This window comes from Diabrotica virgifera, chromosome 7 (genome assembly GCF_917563875.1).
Source record: "Diabrotica virgifera virgifera chromosome 7, PGI_DIABVI_V3a".
In the NCBI taxonomy this organism is placed as follows: domain Eukaryota; kingdom Metazoa; phylum Arthropoda; class Insecta; order Coleoptera; family Chrysomelidae; genus Diabrotica; species Diabrotica virgifera.
The window spans coordinates 7060398-7081675 of NC_065449.1; the positions used below are offsets into that span (position 1 = coordinate 7060398).

At 33.0% G+C, this 21278-nt stretch overlaps 1 protein-coding gene across 6 annotated transcripts in view; it reads right to left on the reverse strand.

The window, feature by feature from the left end:
* Positions 1-420: 420 nt before the first annotated feature.
* The window catches only part of LOC114339993 (uncharacterized), a 263249-nt gene continuing 242391 nt past the window's right edge, over positions 421-21278 (reverse strand). For 5 of the 6 annotated variants that reach the window (XM_050655665.1, XM_050655666.1, XM_050655667.1 and 2 more), the window contains exons 7-8: positions 5545-17505; positions 421-1932 (exon numbers count right to left, since the gene is read on the reverse strand). In XM_050655665.1, coding sequence (XP_050511622.1) covers positions 14531-17505 — 2975 coding nt within the window. In that variant the 3' untranslated portion in view covers positions 421-1932; positions 5545-14530. Of the gene's footprint in view, positions 1933-5544; positions 17506-21278 lie in introns of those variants that run through there. The other variant, XM_028290715.2, reaches the window with a different exon arrangement.

The window sequence follows — 21278 nt, forward strand, 5'->3', positions numbered from 1 at the left end:
TTTTCCTCCCCTACTATGAGGATTTATTGATAAAAAACGTGGATAGTTGTTAACGCACATAACTGTTTTATTATCCCACATAATTAAATAAATCGAAAATTAAAAGGTTAAGGAAGCCTAATTCTACAACAGAGTTAATTTTAATATTATATATATGCTAGAATATTCCACAGGGTGTTCCAAACTTTAAGAAAAAATCACAGTATGATTGGTACACCCGGTATAAAATGATGTTTACCTGTCTAGCAACAGTATTATCACAACGATATTCTTAAATAATAAGGCTATTACATACTAAAAGAATCGCTCAAATCGGACCACTGACTGGTTTAGAAAATTCGAGACATCAAACATGTCCCATTTTTAAGATGTTCGGCTAATTTTGCCGGTGTGTGTATATTGGAAATTAAAAAATGCGTATTTTGGTGAATTTTTCTTTATTTTACAAATATCGCGAAGGCACAAATCTCAAAAATAACCACTTAACAACAAAACTTAATATATAGATACAACCAAAATTTTATACATACAACAGTTCAAAAAAAGAAAACAAAATTAACTAAAACATTACGTACTTTACTTACACACTGGTTTGTAGTTTTCTTAATCAACTAAAACTAACTTGGTTTCCCCTTTACAACAATATTGTCATAAACGTGCAGTAAGCCACTTTTGATATATTTTTTGGGGAACATGCATACAATCTTCCAAAACTCACGCAGCTTGCTAAAAATGAGGCTCAATCCTACCTGTACCGCCAGATTCTACATTCTACAAAACTGTTTTACAGTCTCTCGTTAAAAAATCACTACAATTTTTAGATTTGTATTAGAAAATGCCATTTTGCTACGTCAACACACTTTCATGGGATATATTTAATAATAAGGTCGCAATTTTTTTATTAGATGACATCACTAAACTTATTAAATATAAATAAACAAGAAAATATTTAAACCAAGAGACACCTAAAGGACAGAAGCACTACAGATCTCTTACGCCGGTAAGAAAAATTCTTGTAACAATCTGACACCCGAGACTTCTATAATTTGCAAGGCAAACTGAGCGATAAATGATAGACATGCGGGAATCTACAGTTTGCATTTCATACCCGTCTATTTTCAGAGGATACCAGCAAACGAGAGTACACCACAGACCGTCCAGAGGACTCCAAAGGGAAGAAATGTAAGTCAACGGATGGTGGTGGCGTCTGAAATAAATTAAATGTTAAGCCGTCTCTCATTAAGGAAATATTTGTTACATAATTACAGTTACAAATACAAAAAGTTCAATGTTCAACTACAGGGAAAGGGAAAACTCTTAAATACAGTAGGGATTTGGTAATTTTAGTAGATTGTCGAAAGGATTTAACATTGTGGAACTTACACCATTCCTGAAGGCACTAAATGCCTGCAGAATTGAATATAGATATTTACGACTCATCTAAAATATGTACAAAAGCATATCATTCTAAAGGATTTCGACCCTATCGATCGTATTCCTCCGTATGATTCTTTTTATTTTCCGCTGTCTATTGAGTCTATCAGTGAGCGTTTTTCATACTGCCGTTTTGCTCTGTTTCCATTACATAAACTACCCATCATCATCATTCTCTTTGCCTTATCCCTATTCGGGGTCGGCTTCCCTAATTGCATTTCTCCACACAATTCTATCTTGGATCATATCAATGTTTACCAACATATCCTGCCTTATCGTTTCCTCCCAGGTCTTCTTTGGTCTTGCTCTCTTATTCTTTCCAGGAATCTGCACTTCAGCAATTCTTCGTAGTGGGTAATTAACATGACTAAACCATCTTAACCTATGCTCTCTCATTTTGGCATCAATTGGTGCCACATCTAGACTTCCCCTAATTGATGAGCTACCCATCTCAGCTGTTATATTTTCATGTATTTGACGATATCTGATTCCAGGGCCCTGATTCTAATTCATTTTGACAGTCGCAATTTCATTTCGACACCGCCATGACAGCCGCAGAATATAGCGATTCTTATTCATTTCGATATTAGTTACAACTGGGGATATTAACCGTATCATGTTGAGACCGCTCAGAATTTGGGTTGCCGCTCCCGTTTATTGGAACTTGTTGATAGTCTGGGAAAATTATCGAAAAAATGCCATTTTTGGGAAAAATTATTTACCAGCTATTTTATTGCTAAAATCGAATCTTAAGATTGCATATACAGTGCGTCCATAAAGTAACGCATAAATTCATTATTTCGTAAACCAGCGACATTAATGAAAAATCCTGAAACGGGTCGATTTTTATTTTTAGATTCAGATTTTTTGGCATATATATCATACTAGTGACGTCATCCATCTGGGCGCGATGACGTAATCGATGATTTTTTTAAATGAGAATGGTCATGTGATAGCTCATTTGAAAGGGTATTCAATTCTCTATTCACTAATATAAACATTTACATAATTATTTATACAAGGTGTTCAAAAAACATTTTTTTAATTAAAATAATTGAAACAAAAAGAAGAATGTACGTAATTTATTTAATTCAAAATACGTTTTACTGTTGTTAGAAAACAGGAAAAAAATGTTTATTTGAGAAATAAATATTGTTTTTTGCTTAAATTCAATGTTAAAGCTGCCACCCACCTGTCGCTTGGCAGTTTGAACATTTCGTTTAAGCGAAAATCAATGTTTATTTGTCAAATAAAATTTTTTTCTGTTTACTGACAGTAGTAAAATGTATTTTGAATTAAATAATTACATTATATTCTTCTTTTTGTCTCACTTATTTTAATTAAAAAATGTTTTTTGAACACACTGTATAAATAATTATGTTAATGTTTATATTCTTGGATAGAGAATTGAATACCCTTTTAAATGAGCTATCATATGACCCCTATTCTCATTAAAAAAAATCATCGATTACGTCATCACGCCCAGATGGATGACTTCACTAGTATGATAAATATGCCAAAAAACCGTAATTTAAAAATAAAAATCGACGTGTTTCGGGAATTTTCCTTAAAGTAACCAGTTTACGAAATAACGAATTTATGCGTTACTTTATTAGTAATATGGGGTATGACAAGTCCGCAGAAAGTGTGTTATTTTATTTATAAACAAATTAGCACTTCTAAATCTTCTTTATTTTTCAATTAGTGGTCTGTAACTCCTAAAATTTTTCCTTTGAGCCAAAAACACTCAAATAAAAATTCACCGTAATTTAGTTCTGCACAAAGTTATTTTTTTTTCCGATTTCCTTCAACAAAAATTTTACTCAGAAAATCCGAGTTTTCCCAAAAAATCTGCAATTTTCAATTAAAATTTTAGGGAAGTACCTAATTATTTATCAATAATTAAATAATTGATGACATGAAAGATTTATTATAGTAGATTATACAGAGGGGCTAAATTATGGAATAAATTCATTTCTTTAAAACGGACGATTTTGGAGCAAAATCCCGAAAGAGGTCGATTTTTATTTTTAAATTACAATTTTTTGGCATATATTTCTTACTAGTGACGTCATCCATCTGAGCGTGATGACGTAATCGATAATTTTGTTAATGGGAATAGGGGTCGTGTGGTAGGTCATTTGAAAGGGCGTTCAATTCTCTATTCAGTAATATAAACATTATTATCATTAGGTATTTATACAGGGTTGCCAAAAAAAATTTTTGAATTAAATTAATTGGCGCAAAAAGAAGAATGTATGTAATTTATTTAACTCAAAATACATTGTACTGCTGTCAGAAAATAGAAGAAAAGGTTTATTTCACAAATAAGCATTTCTTTTCGCTTAAATTAAATCACAAACAGCCTCCCTCCTACCTATTGGCAGTTTGAACATTTAATTTAAGCTAAAAGCAATGTTTATTTGCAAAATAAACATTTTTTTCTATTTTCTGACAGCAATAGAATGTATTTTGAGTTAAATAAATTACATGCATTCTTCTTCTTGCGTCAGTTAATTTAATTCAAAAATTTTTTTGGCCTCCCTGTATAAATAATGATATTAATGTTTATAATACTGAATAGAGAATTGAACGCCTTTGTAAATGAGCTACAACACGAACCCCTATTCCTATTTAAAAAAATAATCGATTACGTCATCACGCTCGGATGGATGACGTCACTAGTTTGAAATATATGCCAAGAAATTTAATTTAAAAGTAAAAATCGACCTGTTTCGGGATTTTTCTCTAAAATCGTCCATTTTAGAGAAAATGAATTTATTCCATAATTTAGCCCCTCTCTGTATATCAGGAGACCGGCGACAATCTAACCAATAGTTTAGCAATAATTAAAATGTTAATTAAAAAATTTCGGTCGAAATAATAACCAGAAAGATTATGAATCACCAGAATAACTATGATTTTCGTATAAAAAAGCACTATACCTATTCAAAGTACCTCACAGGATTGAAATTGGACCATTTGAGCGGTCTCAGGAATGTTATAAAGAAACATTTTTTTGGCTTATAAACAAATAGAACCCCTCAGAAAATATTAGATTTAATTAAATTAAGTTAACGCTGTTGAAAAGGGCACGGCTTCTGTGTCCTTTTCGAAGAAAAACAAATTGAATTGCGAGGAGTGATTCCAGGTATAACCGGTCAAATTTGACCGGCATTTGCGACAGAGTTATAAACAACAGGATTTTAATCTTTGAACCATTAGATACCTTTTAATTCCGGTCCTCTTTGTACATACAAATTTTCATATCTTCAAGACACTTATAACAAAAAAGATTTATGTCACTGTCACCAAATAATTTAATTATTGATAAATAATTACTTCCCTCAAATTTTAGTTGAAAATTAAAGATTTTGTTTGGAAAACCCGAATTTTCCGAGGAAAATTTCCATCGAAGGAAATTGGAATAAATTATCAATGTGCAGAATTACTGTCAATTTTTATGTGAGTGTTTTGGTTTAAAGTTAAAATTTTCGGAGTTATAGAGCAATAATAAAAAAATATTTCGGAGCGCTAATTTGTTTATAAACAAAATAGCACACTTTCTGTGGACTTTGCACAGCTATATTACTAATATAGGAAATCTTAAGATTTGATTTCAGCATGTCCAGCAATAAAATAGCTGGTAATTAATTTTTCTTGTTTTTTACTAATTTTCCCAGATTATTACCTTACATCTTTCATTGAGTTGATGATTCATGTTGTGGACATTCTCAATTATTATATTTCTAATTTAATACTATTCTATCTAATTCCTCAAAACAAGCAAATTTCAATTAAACCCAGCTATATTATAATACCTTTTGCTTTAGTTTTCCTTGCAAGAAATAAACAAAACACATCTAAACTAAACCTAACCTCGCTTTTGGCCATTCATTCATCTCCGTGTCAAATAATTTCGACAGTCGAAATTATAATATCAACACCCTTTTTAAAGTCGCTATTAATTTCGATAGTCGCTATTTCATGACGTCACTTCGTTAGTTTAACTAAAATCCACAAGGCTCGCACAATCGCATTTCAACCGTCGCCATATTGAAAGCGACTTGTTTAGTGTCGAAATTTGATTTAGAATCAGGGCCCAGGTACATTTTGTACAGCTACACACACCATTGTATTCACCGAGTCGTAAGGTCTTAGTACTTTCCTCTTAAAACATATTAATATGTCTTCATTACTTTTTGTTAAAGGCTATGTCTCTAAACCAAAGTTTGGACGATGGTTTGGACTCCGCGTAATATTGTTTTGGAAAATTTACCTTTAAATGGAATTGGTCAACTGTTGTAGTCATTTGTCAAATGTCAACTGAATACTAGACATTCCCAATATTTAATCTGAATAATGAGACAATGCTATTGGGAAACAGTCCGTCTTCTTTACTGCTCTATGTGTTGTCATTCGGCATATGTGATTGTGACATTCTACTCTTCTTCTTCTTACCCAGTTATCAATGTTCTCCACCTTGCATATCTGTCGTATATCTGTACTTTTAACTCTGTCCCATGGTGTTTTACCATCCATTTTTATAAGGTTTTCCATCTCTGCTGTTTCTAGCAATCTTTTTGTTCTCTCTGTATCAGGTCGTGTTTGACTGAGGCTGTTTTGTAAATACTGCCTTTTATATCTTTCCAAAGAAGATATCCTGAAGATATATTTCCAAAGAAGACTTCCAAATATTCCACTGAGATATTCTACTGGAGAAGAATGTTATGAATTCAATGGACCAGGACAACGAACAAGAGGAAGACCGAGACCTAGGTACCAAGACAACCTAGAAAATGATTTGAAATCTATTGGAATTAGAGCATGGAGAAGAGTTGCCAGAGACAGGGGCGAATGGAGGATTGTTCTGAAGAAGAATTTGGCTCATAAAGAGCTATAACGCCACTGATGATGATGATAATATTATAACACAATTAAAAGATGTCATGAGGCCAAACACAGAAAGTATTTAGATACTCATCAGGGAATGTAGAAGAAGGGTCTGCAATAAGATAATTTGATCAGATCGCCGAAGTATTAAGTACAAATAAAGCTAAACATATCTCTCTTTTAGATCAAAACCGGTAATTTCTGATTAAGATGCTGTAGAACATTTTGGAAATCTGTTTTATAGAATAGAAGAAAACTAGGACTCATCTCCCAAAAAATTTACGCTAAACGATAATTCTAGTCACCAACATAGAAATCACCTTCTTAAGTACTTAAAGCTTATTGTTTATCTTTCAAGATAATAAAAAGATCTATTTTATTGTGATATGCCCAACAAATTTAAGCTACCTCTAAGTTTGCCGCCATATTTACCTTCTTTTCACAACTTTAATATTCATAACAGTCTACAACTGCTGTTTGCTACCTATTGGTATAAAAATATCCTAACTTATATTTTAAAAGATTCGGCACTTGTTCCAGTGCGTAAAGAAACATCAGTCTACTTTTTGCACTCAAATCTATTGTATTATACTTTTATTTCACCGTACAACATTATACGCGTAAAAAAATTGATTCAAAGTTCGACCAACTACATTATTCTTCTTTTATCAAGATTATATCGTTTTACTGAACTAAGCAAATTGTTTGAGTCTATTGTGTTTCGATTATAAAGGAGTATTGTCAGAATACTACAAGTGGAAAGACTATCGAATTAATCTGGTGAAAGTAAATGACTATAGAAATCATCGTCCTTTTCCTGTTCTTCTCAATCTTTTCAAGATTTCTGCTTCACTTCTTCTTCCTTTCATTTGTTATTTATTTCTTCTCAGTCTTTTGGCGTCCATTTTTATACATAGGCCTCTTCCAGGTCCTTCCATCGATATCTGTCCTGAGCAATTTGTTTCGGTTATTTTTTATGTTATCTACCCATCGCATCTTTGTTTTGGTTGTCTATCTTTGTAAGTTCTCCAATGTTGTATCGTGAAGTTCCCACATTGTTTTTTTTGCTCACAGTGTAGCCTATGAAGCTCTATTTGAGTTTGGTAAGTTTTGTTGTGATATCCTCGATTATTGTTTCTAATTTTACCCAGTCATTTACTCTTTCTATCTGATAGTCGTATAACTAATATTGTCATTTCCATTTCCCTTTCTGTGTGACTAGTTGTTCATATTTGCCTCGATTTTTGATAATTTTCTGAACATGCTGTGTTGGTTTTAGACATTTTAAACCTCTGTTGTTTTCTATGACTTTTTTTATTAAGTTCTCGCCTAATGTCACATTTTAATTATTTTCGAATTATTTTATTTAGTCTTGTCACTTTTATTTTGTCTTCTTTAGTTCTTGTTTTCTTTACGACCTTGAGTCAGGCTTCAAGAAGGTGTTTATTGGTGTTTTTGATAACGTCCTCAATTTGGTTCTGATTATGATGAGGATCTGATTTGAACTTACTCGCTAAGACCTTTTGGAATTCTTCTCTATTTGTTCTTAGTAAGAAAGCATGTACCTGTGCTGTTATTTAAAGATCCTTTTTCTTCTTGCTGCCTTTCAATTCTGTTTATATGGTTGATCGGGTTCTCATACCTAAATGACAAAATTTACCTATTTCCTATAATAATTGTGGTTTACTCCCATGAAATAGAGTAAATAATATAGATATGCCACAAAAATGTTTTTAAAACTCTTCCGAACAAATTCCCTTCTTCGTTCAGCTAATCCTTGTTTCGATCCTTGATAGAAAATTGCCTTCAACATTTTGGAGTATTGTCCTAAATTTATTCTCTTTTATTTTGCATATTGACCTGTTGTTAGTGATATGCCGTTTACTAATTATTTTACAGATTTTAAAAGAAGTCAACTGCGGATTCAACAAAAAAGAAAACCTGTCCTAATTTCTATAGCTGCAACTATAAAATAATATATCTCGACGAAGACCCCTAAAAACTAAAATTTGCAAAATTCTCCTCTACAAGATTAGCCTAAAATGATTTAAATTGACGCTAAGGGCATATTTTACATTAAAATTTATATTTTTGGGCGATACAGGTAAGATTGGTAAAATCGCACTCTACTCAAAATAACGGTTCCATGGCATTTCGTAACGCGACAGTTCGTAACCGCACAACTGGTAACGGAAAATTTGTAACGCTGTCAGTTCGTAATGGCGACAGTTCGTAACTAGACATATTCGTAACAGCATAATTCGTAACGCCATAATTGGTAACGACAACTTTAAGGTTTTTTAAAAAATTGAGTATTACTGAATTTATACAAAAACGCATTAATGGTACTTTTTTTAAGACCACTTGTTTTTTAAATATATTTCACACATATTTTTGAATATTATATTCTTGTTAATGTGACAACTAAAGAATTTAAAAAAAAATTATCTTGAGTCATTTTAAAGTTAAAATTTAGCCTGAAAAATAATGAAACAAATAAAAACAATTTAATAATAATGTATTTACTATAATAATTAATACAATTTACATTTATTCTATAGATTATATTATTTATTTTAAGATATAATTTTAAAAATTTATTTCTCCACGAAATATGAAATTTGTTAAAAATATTTATCCTGATGCTGGTTTGTTAAATTAATAAACGCAATTTCAATTGTAACTGTAATAAAAGTTAGTTTCCATGTTAACAAAAATAAACAGAATAATTCAGTTTTGACGTTACGAATTATGCCGTTACGAACTGTCGCCGTTACGAATTGTCGCCATTACGGACTGTCGCCGTTATGAAATTACGGCGTTACGAACGGTTGCGTTTCGAGATGTCTTGTCACGAAAATAACATGTAACTGAGCTGGACATATCCTATAGATAAAAACAAAATAAAAAAACAAAAAAATCGATAAACTTAATTAACGCTTAAAATTATGCAGAGGTGGCACCGCTATATATATTTTAAAGGTGAATTCCCACCTATATTCGTTACATTTTTATAACAATAACGAGTTCAACGATAAAAAACAATGTTTTAAACAAGTACCTACAATAAAAATCGTGCACCATATACTCGACATAGTTTGTTAGTAGGCCAGATCCAAAATTTACAGTTGTTTGTAGGAAGTACAGGTTTTCTCTTCTAAAAGGCATTTGCGAAATCAACTATTTAGTTATATACCTATATACTAGTTGATAGAGCATAAATATTAATAACTGAATAAAATACAATACAAAAAGAGGTTTATTTAAAAATGCGAGCTATCTTTCTTATAATACCTTTAGATATCATATTAAGTATGGTTTGAAAAGTTGATCTTTAGGTAGTGTGACAAACAATATATTGGCCAAATGACTAGACGAGTCAAAGATCGTATTACCTATCATAAAAGTGATTTCTAAAATAATGTTTTTTACATTTTCAATATTTAAAATGCTATTTTCTTGCGTAAAAACCTGTTATACTTCATACCAACAGCTTTTAGAGGGATCGGCCTATACGAGGTCAAAAAGTATACATCGTTTTGGTTTTTGACTGCCTCGTCAAAAATATGGCAACGCTCAGTCTCCTCAATGACGTAGGCCTTTTCGATATAAACATTTACCTATATATCTTAACAACAACAACATTTTGAGCACCTTTTCCAATCATTGCTATAACATTTCGCCGCCATCATTATACCGGGTGTCCCGAAAAAGTAAATATCTTTTGGCGCAGCTGTATGTTTTGCTTAAGGTATTTTACTTTTTGGTGGGACGATGGTTTAGAGAGGAAAATAAATCAAAATCGTGAATTTTGGCAAACAAATCTCTCGATAATTGTAAAAAAACTAATTTACTTAACAACTTAACTTTATAAATCTTACATAGCAAAGTATACTGTGATGCATATTGTACCATAACATTGCAGAAACTGAGATTGCTAAAGAAGGAGAAAATACTCTTTCCATCGGATTATATTTATTCGGCAGTGTACAAAAAACTCACATAACGATAGTAACAAGCCAAAACCGTGCAAAAATATTATTACACCCTTCTGTTCAACACATTTTTGCTTTATATTCCCCTTTAAACCGAATCATATATTTATCATCCTATATGTCAAGTAATTATACATATCTTGTAACATTTTGCCTAAAAATAATCATTTAAAATAGCAACGGACAAAATTTTTAAACGTACAGATACTCTTGTCCTTAGCACGGACATATTTGGAAGAATTTAGAATTTCACATTTTGTAGTAATCTCAACATAGTACAGCCCAATATTATTTAAAAAAATTATAAAATGCGTATACGTGAAAATGCTTAAAAGTAAATCAAAAAGTACCTACTATTTACAAAAAATATTTTTACTTTTTTACTGGACTGTCTACATATTATCTACTATTTAAGTTGTTTCAGTATGTTTAAACATATCTTTTTATCAGCCTCAGAGAAATCTATATTTTAAGTACAATTAATGTCTTCATTTGGTCGTCGGATCAATAAGTGTATGCCAAAATGTCAAAATATAACTTGACAGATGACGTATAATAAATGACTGATGACATATGTGACATATAACGTATGACATGCGATTCATTACTGATAAAAGCGAACAATGTGCATACTATTGTATATGCCTGTACAGTTTTGTTGAAAAAAATATAAAATCGTTATTTCTAATAATAAATAGCATTATTCACAATAATTGTTTAAGTAGATGTTATGTAGGTGTCTATATCTGCAGATTATGTCATCAAAAGCCATTATTTTTCATCTATCTTAACGTTAATTCAAAAATACAAACAAAATTTCTGATTGTAGGATACCTACATTTTAGCGCACACTTAGTTTTAGTTCAAAAATATTGTATTATTGAACATTTCGGGACTGTTGATCAATTTTATAAGATACAGGTACCTGAGCAGGATTTGTTATAATCATATATACAAATAAGTATAACATAATGTGTCACATTAGCACATTACTAATCTCTATGTCTTCCTTATCAAGTTATTCTACCTATTTTTCATTCTAGTATTCACTATCTTATTCTTTCCTATCTTTTTTCTTGTTCTTATGGTTATCAACATATATCCTTATTCAATTTTGATTCTTTTGTCGGATTGCACGACTTTCAAATTTTCGTTCAAGATCTTTTACTTCACATTTGTCCAACTCTTATACTTTTTTTCTTTTTCTTATTTGTTTATTATTATTTATTGTTATTCGAGAGAAAATCTGGACATCATATGAATGGATACTTCCAACCACTGATATAACCGTCTTTTTCAAAATGTAATTTAAATATAGACGTATAAATCCGCCATCGTCGACAATGTGGTTTTCGTGGTTCAAAATTTCAATCTTAAAACAATAATTATCGAATCTAGAATACTTACGTTTTAATGAAATCTAAGAAGAAGATAGTTTTTCGATAATCTTTTCGGAGGTAAAGTCAAATTTGAGAGAAAATCTACCATCATATAGAAAAATCGATTTAAGACCAATATAACCGTCATGATAAGAGTATAATTGAAATAAATACGTCAAGACAATGCAAAGTTTCGTCGAGATTTAACATTATATAGAAAAATAGGTACAACGATTAATGTAACCATTGTGTTCAAGTGAAATTGAAATATGTAGATACGTAAAAATCCGTCATGGCCGACAATGAGGTATTTGATATTTAAGATCTTAAAATAAATATCAAATCAATAATTTACGTTTTGGTAAACTCTATGTCAATAACTATATTGGCTATCTTTTTGTCATGGTGCTTATAAACTCTCGAATTTAATAGAACATCATAATATGGAGAAATTAGTCCAGTTGAATTATACAATCACGACTAATAATATAAAATATAGTTGGTATACAGACGTATAAATCCGGCGAGAAGGACGTAATATAATCGGTATATATAGACGTATATATCCGTCATGATCGATAAATCAATAATATAGTGGATATATAGACGTATAAATCCGTCATGATCAACAATGAAAATTTTTAGGATATTTTAAAATCTAGAATTTGTTTCAGTTTCTAGTTAAGCGTTACTTATTTTTGGAGGAATATTCATCGAAGTAAAACATATTAGCGAATAACTATATAAAACACAGAAATTAGTAATGTGGAACAATCTTAAGTTACTTTGATATTATATCTTTAACAACACCGAACCTTCTTATTTTTGTAGTGCAATTTACTATCTGTAGTTATTCACAATATACAGTAACAATAAAATATTTATTTGTTAACAAAATTCTTAACTGGTCAGCGTGTATTATAAATATTTTGGTACCTGATAATATTTATTGCATCTAGAGTGAACTTGTACATAACCATCTTTAGGATATACGGATATTTCTGTAAAATATTGAATGAAATGGTAATATTCTTAGTCGCAGACTTATTTCTATTGTTGAGTTGACAATATTTTTTTAAAAATTGTTCCTAAGCAGTGTAGGAATCGGACCAATATAAAATTGTCGCATAACAAGTTTAAATCACAATGGAAATTGACTGCTCTTAGAATATTACTACAATAGTTTATTTTAAACTCCATGATAGCCGTTGATTTTGTTGTTGCTTCTTGACACAGAGAAAAAACTATGTTTTAAACTTTTTTTTAAACATATTTTTCTCTTGATAAGATTTTTCTGTAACACTACCCTTTTACAACCATTGCTGAAAGTCTTAGAACATTAAAGATTATTTTCTTTAAAATATCAAATAGTTTTAAAGTAAAATGGTGTGCACTAACCTTGAATAGACCAAGGGTCACATGGGGGTTAGCAATGGAGTGTAATGAGTCACTAACTCACGTTTCGGATGGTTATAACATCATCCTGAGGTAGGTTAAAGGACACAACGCAAATAAAGGCAACCGCATTACTGACCAACTGGCTAGGAAGGCGGCAAGTGTAAGACTCTTCGGACCTGGTGATCTTCTGGAAAGAAGAGCAAGGATGTAGACTTGTCAAGTTAACACTAAGGAACCTTGAAAAGTCAGTCAAAGAAGTACCTACCTTCACACTCTGGGGCTAGTAGAAACACTTCTATGAAAGAAGTGTGAACAGAAGACGAAACTGTCAAGCTTGTCCTATACTTATGAATATCCGGAGTTATCGTCAATACGAGAGTTCGAGCCTTGGACTCACCTGCCCATATAAGGGAGATGTCCTCTGGTGACTTGTCCACTTTGTTTCCTTCCTGGAAATGGCAGGATGGGCAATGAGTTAAGGACGACAGCTCCATGGGAGGAGGAACAATGGGTCAATTGGTCAATTGTGTGGACTTAACTTGCCCTCCATACTCTGCAGATACAGATACAGAGGCAATGACATGCCTGTAACAGGGATAAAAGCTGGAGAAACCTGGCAGGTCAACTAGTTCATCCTCATGGCGCCTGACTTATTGCAGATCTCAGATTCACTCAGTCACTCAGTTCCTCTGTTTACTAATTGATCGGAGTCCACTATCTTTCATCAGCTTTTGAAAATTCACCAATCCAGGAAATGGATGGACAAAATGATATAAAATAGGTTAGACTATTTTGGGTAGGTCCTTCCTACACCCACCTCGAAGAGATAATGTAGGTTATATGGCATTTCAGAAGAGATTGGACCTTCCTAGTATAATTTTGCAAACAACTAAAAATTAATAGCAATTTCTGCAACAAAATCAACCTACCATAAGTTTTAACATCTTTTTCACATATTGCGAAAACAAATTTCAATGTACTTAGGTCAAAATACTGTACACATATTTTTAAATAAAACTTACTAGAGACAGTACATACAGTTTGAGTGCTAATAATGTAGCAATAAGTATTGATAGTTAGTAGCTAAACGGGAATATTGGAAGAAATGCTTGTATTATTGAGTTGTGTAACAAATATTTAAGGTTTTATGTGTTCAAACGTTTGAGGGTGATAAGTATATATTGGACAAATAGGAGGATGTTCGAAAAACAGAATTTTGGAACATTTTATTTATATAATCGTTCTTTTTCAATCTTAGTGTAAGAAAATGCAAGGATATATCGTCGAATTGTATGCTCTGGATGATTTTAAATGTAATATGAAGAAATAAATTAAACAAAATCAGCAAAATCTCAGTAAAAAACCAAGAGAATAAAATGCGTAGAGAACTGATTAATCTTGTTATTCTCGTTTAGCAAAAACTGTCAAAGATCACATTAAATTACAACAGACAGCTCGGTAAGGCAGGTTTCCATGTCTCGGGAATGTCGCTTTCGCTTTTTCCCTAGCTTCCTTTTGGAGATTCAAGAAATCTTCGTTTTTCCCGTACTTGCTTTCATAAACTTCCAAGCCTTGTTCTTCGTCCGCGTTCTCCACTTTCTCATCCATCACTTCTTCCGTGTGCGTATCTTCTGGCTTCAAATCTTCCCAGTATTCGAGAAGATCCTCGCTGCTTCCCTCTCTGGATTTGGTATCTTCCGTAGTGAAGAGAGTGACCTCTTCTTCTTCTTCGTCATCGGCACTAGCACTTAGTTCATTGGACAGTAAGTTCCCGCACACTTCCGTGTCACTGTTAGTGTCACTGTTATCGCAAAACTCTTTGTATATCGTCATCGGGCTTTTGAAAATTTCGACTTCAGGCGTGGTTTCCCGCGTCCGGACCATCCACTCTTTCACAGCCTCCGTGATGGGGTAGAGACTTTTCTGTTCTTCGGGCTTCTCTTGGGGACGATCTAGAAAAACGTCTGGTGATTCTGAAGCAGGTAATTGTTCATTAGTTTGTTTACTTTCTAATAATTGTTCGTCACTTACCGAGTCCGCTTTGTACAGAGGGATTTTGGTAAAGTCCGGCGTTTTCAAAAAACCAGTGGCCTCTGTTCTCCCACTTATCGGTATCTTACTGAACACTGACTTGAAGAAACCATCTTCCTCGGCAATATTGAGGGATCTCATCTTACCCTCTAGGTTACTGTACATTCCCTTCTGGATCATCTTATCAAGCTCTACTGATATCTCGTCGTTCGTTTTGTCGGACTCTATCGATAAATTCGCATCCAATAAAATATCATACGCATCTTCAGCCACACTTAAAGTAGTCGTCGAACTGGATAAACTTGAATCAGTCACAGTCTTCGGAGTCTTCTTCTTTTTCTTTTTAATCTTCTTATCGTCCGTTTCATCTGAAGGCACGGGTTTCATCACAATAGGCTCAACTGTTTCGATTTTGATCTCTGGAGCATCTTTAGCTTTATCAACCTTCTTCACAACCTTCTTAACTGGCGTTTTTGGTTCTTCACACTTATTAGACAAGTCTATATCAGTAATTATCACTCTTTTGGTTTGAGATTTTTGGGAATTCTTCTTAGATTTCTTCTTTAACGTTTTAACGTCTTCAGCTACATTATCAATAGGTTCAGTCTCAGGTTTAACAGTAGTAATAAGAGTTATATCGTTGTCTACTACTACGTCTGCCGTTACTTCTTGAGTTTCTTCCGGTAATGTTTCTTCTTTATTGATAATTTCGCTTTCAATATCTGTAACAGATCTAATATCTGGTACTAGACTGTTGTTCTGAATACTGTTTGATTCTGTTTGTGCTATATTGCTAATGATTTCTTCAATTTTCCCTTCGGTTATTTCAACCGTCAGAGTTTCTTCCAATCGTTCTGAAGGGATATCTTCTGTTTGACTTGGAGGAACGACATCAACGAGCAAATTCACGTCGTAGCTCTGGAATTGATCGTCTTTATCTTCTTCTATCGGTGTGGCATCTTCAACCACAAAATCGTAGTCTTCTGTTTCAGTTTCTGCGTTTTTGTTCTTCCGTTTTTTTCGACTGGATACAGAAATCCATTGATCTGGAATTTTCGGCTGGTTTGTTTTAGCCGGTGAATTGAGGGGAGGTTTATTTGGAGATTCAGTTTTCTTAGGATTTTCAACAGTCTTGATTGTTTCAGGTGCTTGTTTTAAGTTCTGTTTCAATTCTCCGTTCACTGGAACCCTTTGGCTATATTTCGGGCTTCTAGGTGTTCCATTTTGATGCCATTTATTGTTGTTATTTTGGTAGTTTTTCCAATTTTTTCTGAACCTTTCCGGACTCTCCCTGATAAATTTAGGATCAAGCTTTTCTTCGATTTGGTTGTCGATTGCGATATGTTTATTTTCGTTAGTTTCGATACCGTTGCATATCGTTATATCACCATTTTGCCTTTGAGGCGAACTTCTAGGACTGTTGTAATAGTTTCTCTTAAAATTAGATCGGTATTTTTGGTTATTTTTAAATATTCTCTTCTTCGTGATTTGTTCTGCTTCAGTAACTTTACTTTTATCTTCGTCTTCTTCCTGTTCTTTTGCTGCTTCTTCCAGTTTCGAGACGATTGTGGCGATATCAATGGTTTTTCCTGGAGTACTTTTCTCTACAATTTTTTCGGCTTTTAGAGGAATTTCGGATTTGGCAATGTTAGTACAGTGATGGATAACACAGGTATTTTGGTGATTTGCTGTAACCTCTTTAGCTTCTTTGTTCTTTTCGGTAGCCTCTTCACTTCTTGGTGGCGTAGGAACGAAATTGATAAAGTTTGGAAACATCTTTGGATCTGGAGGTAGGAAGTTGATCGGTATGCCTCCTGGAGGAATAAATGCTGGGTTGATTTGGCCGTTGAATGGCACCACCGGTATAGGCATAAAGTTTGGAGGTACTTTGATGAATTGTACTGGACTTAGAGGTATTTCTGGCGTTCTGAAGGCTCGTGGTACGAATTCTTCGGCATCTGGTTTCAAATCGTACTTTGTGGATTTTAGGTTCTCTGTACAAATTTTAACTTCTTCAGGAGTCCCGTTCACAATAATTACAGGTTCTGAGTTATCGGTTTTTTCGCTTTCTATAGGTTTTTCCTCCGCATGATGGTTCATTTTGGGCGTTTCCTCCGTTGTACTTTCTATGGAATCGGGTTTCGGTTCTGGGTTTGCGGTGGCTGCTTCTATGGATGTATTTGTCTGTTTTTCTTCAGGTTCTACAGGTTTTATCGCAGGTTTTTCTGTAGGTTTGGGTTGTGTAGGTTCCGGATCTTCGTCTTCGCTACATTCAGTGCTGTCCTGGTTATTTGTTTGAGATTTCGAGGTCTTTCGGCGCCTGCGCTTCTTAATTTTTCGAGTTTGATCCGTTGGATATTCGCGTACTTCAATTTCTGAAACAAAAATATGTGATTCAGTAAACCAGTCAAGCAAATCAATGAAATATTTTTTAAAAGCATCTGCCCTCTCCAACATGTGCGTTTGCAGGTGAAAAAAAAGTACCCGTAAAGAGACAGTTCAAGTAGAATACCTTCACAGCTTTCTCCTGCTTGTCGTAAAAAGCGACTAATTGGACCAGCTGTGCGCTGGCCATTAACCTAGTTCCTAACTTCTCCTTGTGTGATAGTAAATACTTCCAACTATCATATGACAGCCATATCTTCCCATCACACAGGTCCTTATATCCAAACCAATACCTAATATAAGGAGAAAACCTCCACGAATATAAAAACCCGTGGAAGAAACCACTGAAAACAAACCTCAAAATGTAACATCATCGTGACGGAGGAGTAGGTACATGGCCCAGGGGTAACATAGTGAGCTACAAGTGATGCCCAAGGGAGATGGCCAACCCAAGGGATAAACAGCCTTGGCGGGGCGAGGACGCACTATCCCACTGGACCGATCAGCCTGACTCAACACTTGGCAAGCAAGATAAGAAGGAAAAAGAAAAATAATGCCGCTAGAAGAGAGAGTAACAGTAGTGAGGGAGAAATAGAAGAGGGAGGGAAAAAGAAAGGAATGAAATTCGAGGGAAGGGAAGCTGAAGGAGAGAGTGGAAAAATCGATATTATCAAGAAAGATTGTTCTGGGTACTTATTCCTCTTCTCTGACTAATGGGTCTGTGGAGGACAGACTCATAAAGGTATTTTTCTAGCTGTCATTTTGTTCCATTCGCATTAGATGTCTCACACCTCAGATGTCTTAATGTATTCTATGATATCTAGGTCTCGTATGTCGAACTTTATATAAGTGTTGGAGTCTTCGCTACACTCCATTGTCATTCACCGCTCCATATATTCGCCATAGTACTAATTCCTTACCGGAGCTACATCATAGAACGTTTCCGAACTAAAAAGTTTATTATCAGTGCTGTTAACAGCTTCAAAATATATGGACAAAAATCCTTTAAACGTTGCATAATTATAGAAAGTTTACATTTTTATATCAAATTGAAAGTGATGTTAGTGATGTGATCCTAGATATAACATCAAGCATCACAGGACTTTCTACACAACACGTGGGTTGCTTGTCCGGAGTTTAGATCCTCACATTACGAACAGTAAATAGCAACTCAGTTCGAAAGTGTTCTGTCATGTGTAGTACAGGGCGCATCTGTTTTGAGATAGACGTTGAGAGGTGACTCATATTTTTTTGCAGAAATTGCTTGAAATTAACTCATATAATAATGATTAAGTTATCCTCCCACTCAAAAAGGTCCGGAACATTGTATAATCAAAATGTAAAAAAATGAAGGAAAAATTCGATTTTTTCCTTGGTTTTTTGATTATAACTTTAAAAGTATTCATTTTCGAGAAAAGTTGCACCTATATAAAAGTTGCGCAATTAAATTTCCTACAATATAGGATTAGTTAAAAATTTTAAAAATCGTCATCCTTGTTGCAAAATAGCTATAATTGCGAAAAAAACATAAAAAAACAAGTATTCGCATTTTACGTTTTCAGACATTTATGCTACACTTAGGACCTTCATATTTTACTCAGAAAAACTTTATGATATAGTAAAACCATACTGTGAATTTCATTAAGGTCGGTTAAATAGATTTTGCAAAATAAATTGTGCAATCTAGCTTTCGCAAAAGAATTCAATTTTTCAAAATTTTGCAGGACTGAAAATAAAGCAGATAGAAAGTTGAATTTTTTTTACATAATATAGAAGAACACTGTACCTTTGATTTGCAATTTGCAAAATTAAAATCGGTTGATTACCACGGCGTCATGAATTTTTTTCAATAAACATTAATTTTTGGTGCTACGCGCAGGACAGCGGTGTTCGATTCACACAAGTTGATTTCTGCCAAAATTTCTTTCAATCTTTATCTAATATATTATTTTCTTACTCTATATTTTGTTGTATTTTAATATTTTAATTCCACAAAAATCAAGCTAATTTGATTATTGTTTGTGAAATATTGTTTAAATAGTTGCATATGTTTAAAAATAATAAACTTTTATTTTCTACGTTAAAATATATGAACCAAGAAAGTTTTTGCTAAAAAAAGGTGTTATTTCAAAGGACAGAGTGTGTGTTTTTATTTTGCAATAAACAAATGTATTTATTTATATCGAAATTTACTAAAAATTAAAATTTATTCAATCATTATCAAAGGTCATTGAAATGCCCAATCAGAGCAAACGTATCCGCTGTCCTGCGCGTAGCACCAAAAATTAATGTTTATTTATAAAAATTCCTGACGCCGTGGTAGTAAACCGATTTTAATTTTGCAAATTTCAAATGAAAGGTACAATATTGTTCTACAGGTAAAAAAATTCAACTTGCTGTCTGCTTTATTTTCAGTCCTGCAACATTTTGAATAAATGATTTTTTTTTGCGAAAGCTGGATTGCAAAATTTATTTTGCAAAATCTATTTAACCGATCGCGACCTTATCAAAATTTACAGTGTTATTTTATCATGTCATAACGTTTTTCTGGGTGAAATATGAAGGTTCTAAGTGTAGCATAAATGGTTGAAAAACGTAAAATGCGAATACTTGTTTTTGTATGGTTTTTTTCGCAATTATTGCTATTTTGCAACAAGGGTGACAATTTTAAAAATTTTTAACTAATCCTGTATTGTATGGGCCATTCCACGAACATACGCCTGTTTTGGATTACTTCGACAACGAATATTTTACTGTGCAACATAAGAAGTACGAAAGTAAATGGCGCTAATAATTATTCCAATAAACAACAATGTAATTTGCAATTTACTTTCGTTCTTCTTATTTTGCACAGTAAAATATTCGTTATCGAAGTACATAATCCAAAACAGGCGTATGTTCGTGGAATGGCCCATAGAAAATTTAATTACGCAACTTTTATGTTAGTGCAACTTTTCTCGAAAATTAATACTTTTAAAGTTATAATCACAAAACGAAGAAAAAAGTCGAATTTTTCCTTCATTTTTTGACATTTCGATTATTTAAACAAGGTTCCGGACCTTTTTGAGTGAGAGGATAATTCAAATATTATTATATGAGTTATTTTCAAGCAATTTCTGTAAAAAATATGAGTCACCTCCAAATGTACTAATATTTTTACAGATGCGCCCTGGTCTAGTAGCCCTTTAAGGGATTTTTAACCCTCGGAAGGCGGTGCTTAAATTCTTACGTAAACAACGGTGCGGGGTGCATTTGCACCCCATCTGTATATCCATTTTTTATATTTATGTGAACGTCGGGGAAATTAATTTGAAAGATAATTAGGACTTATTTATTATTGTTTGAAACATAATTTTACAAAAAAGTACTCATTTCTTCTTAAAAAAAAATTATTATCGTTGCAAGACAAACACATTAAATTTTTCACAGAATGAGCAACACAACGTTTTTACACACAATACAGTTATGCCGGACTTTCGGTCTTTTTTCTCTGACACAAGTAACACCGATTTGTCCCGTAGCTCTGTTAGCTCCAGGTGGAACAACAGAAACGTCCAATTCAGGATATGAAATTTTTATCATTTGCACCCTACAGTAATTTTTTCAAAAAAGCACGTAAACGCAAAGAGTTTTAAATGCTGTAATGGATGGAATACGTTTAGAATTGAATTTAATACGAATAAAAAAATGGACAAAAATCAAAAAAAAAATTATTAAAAAAGATAGGTGAGAAAAACGAGGTCTGGGGTACAGCTGCACCCTG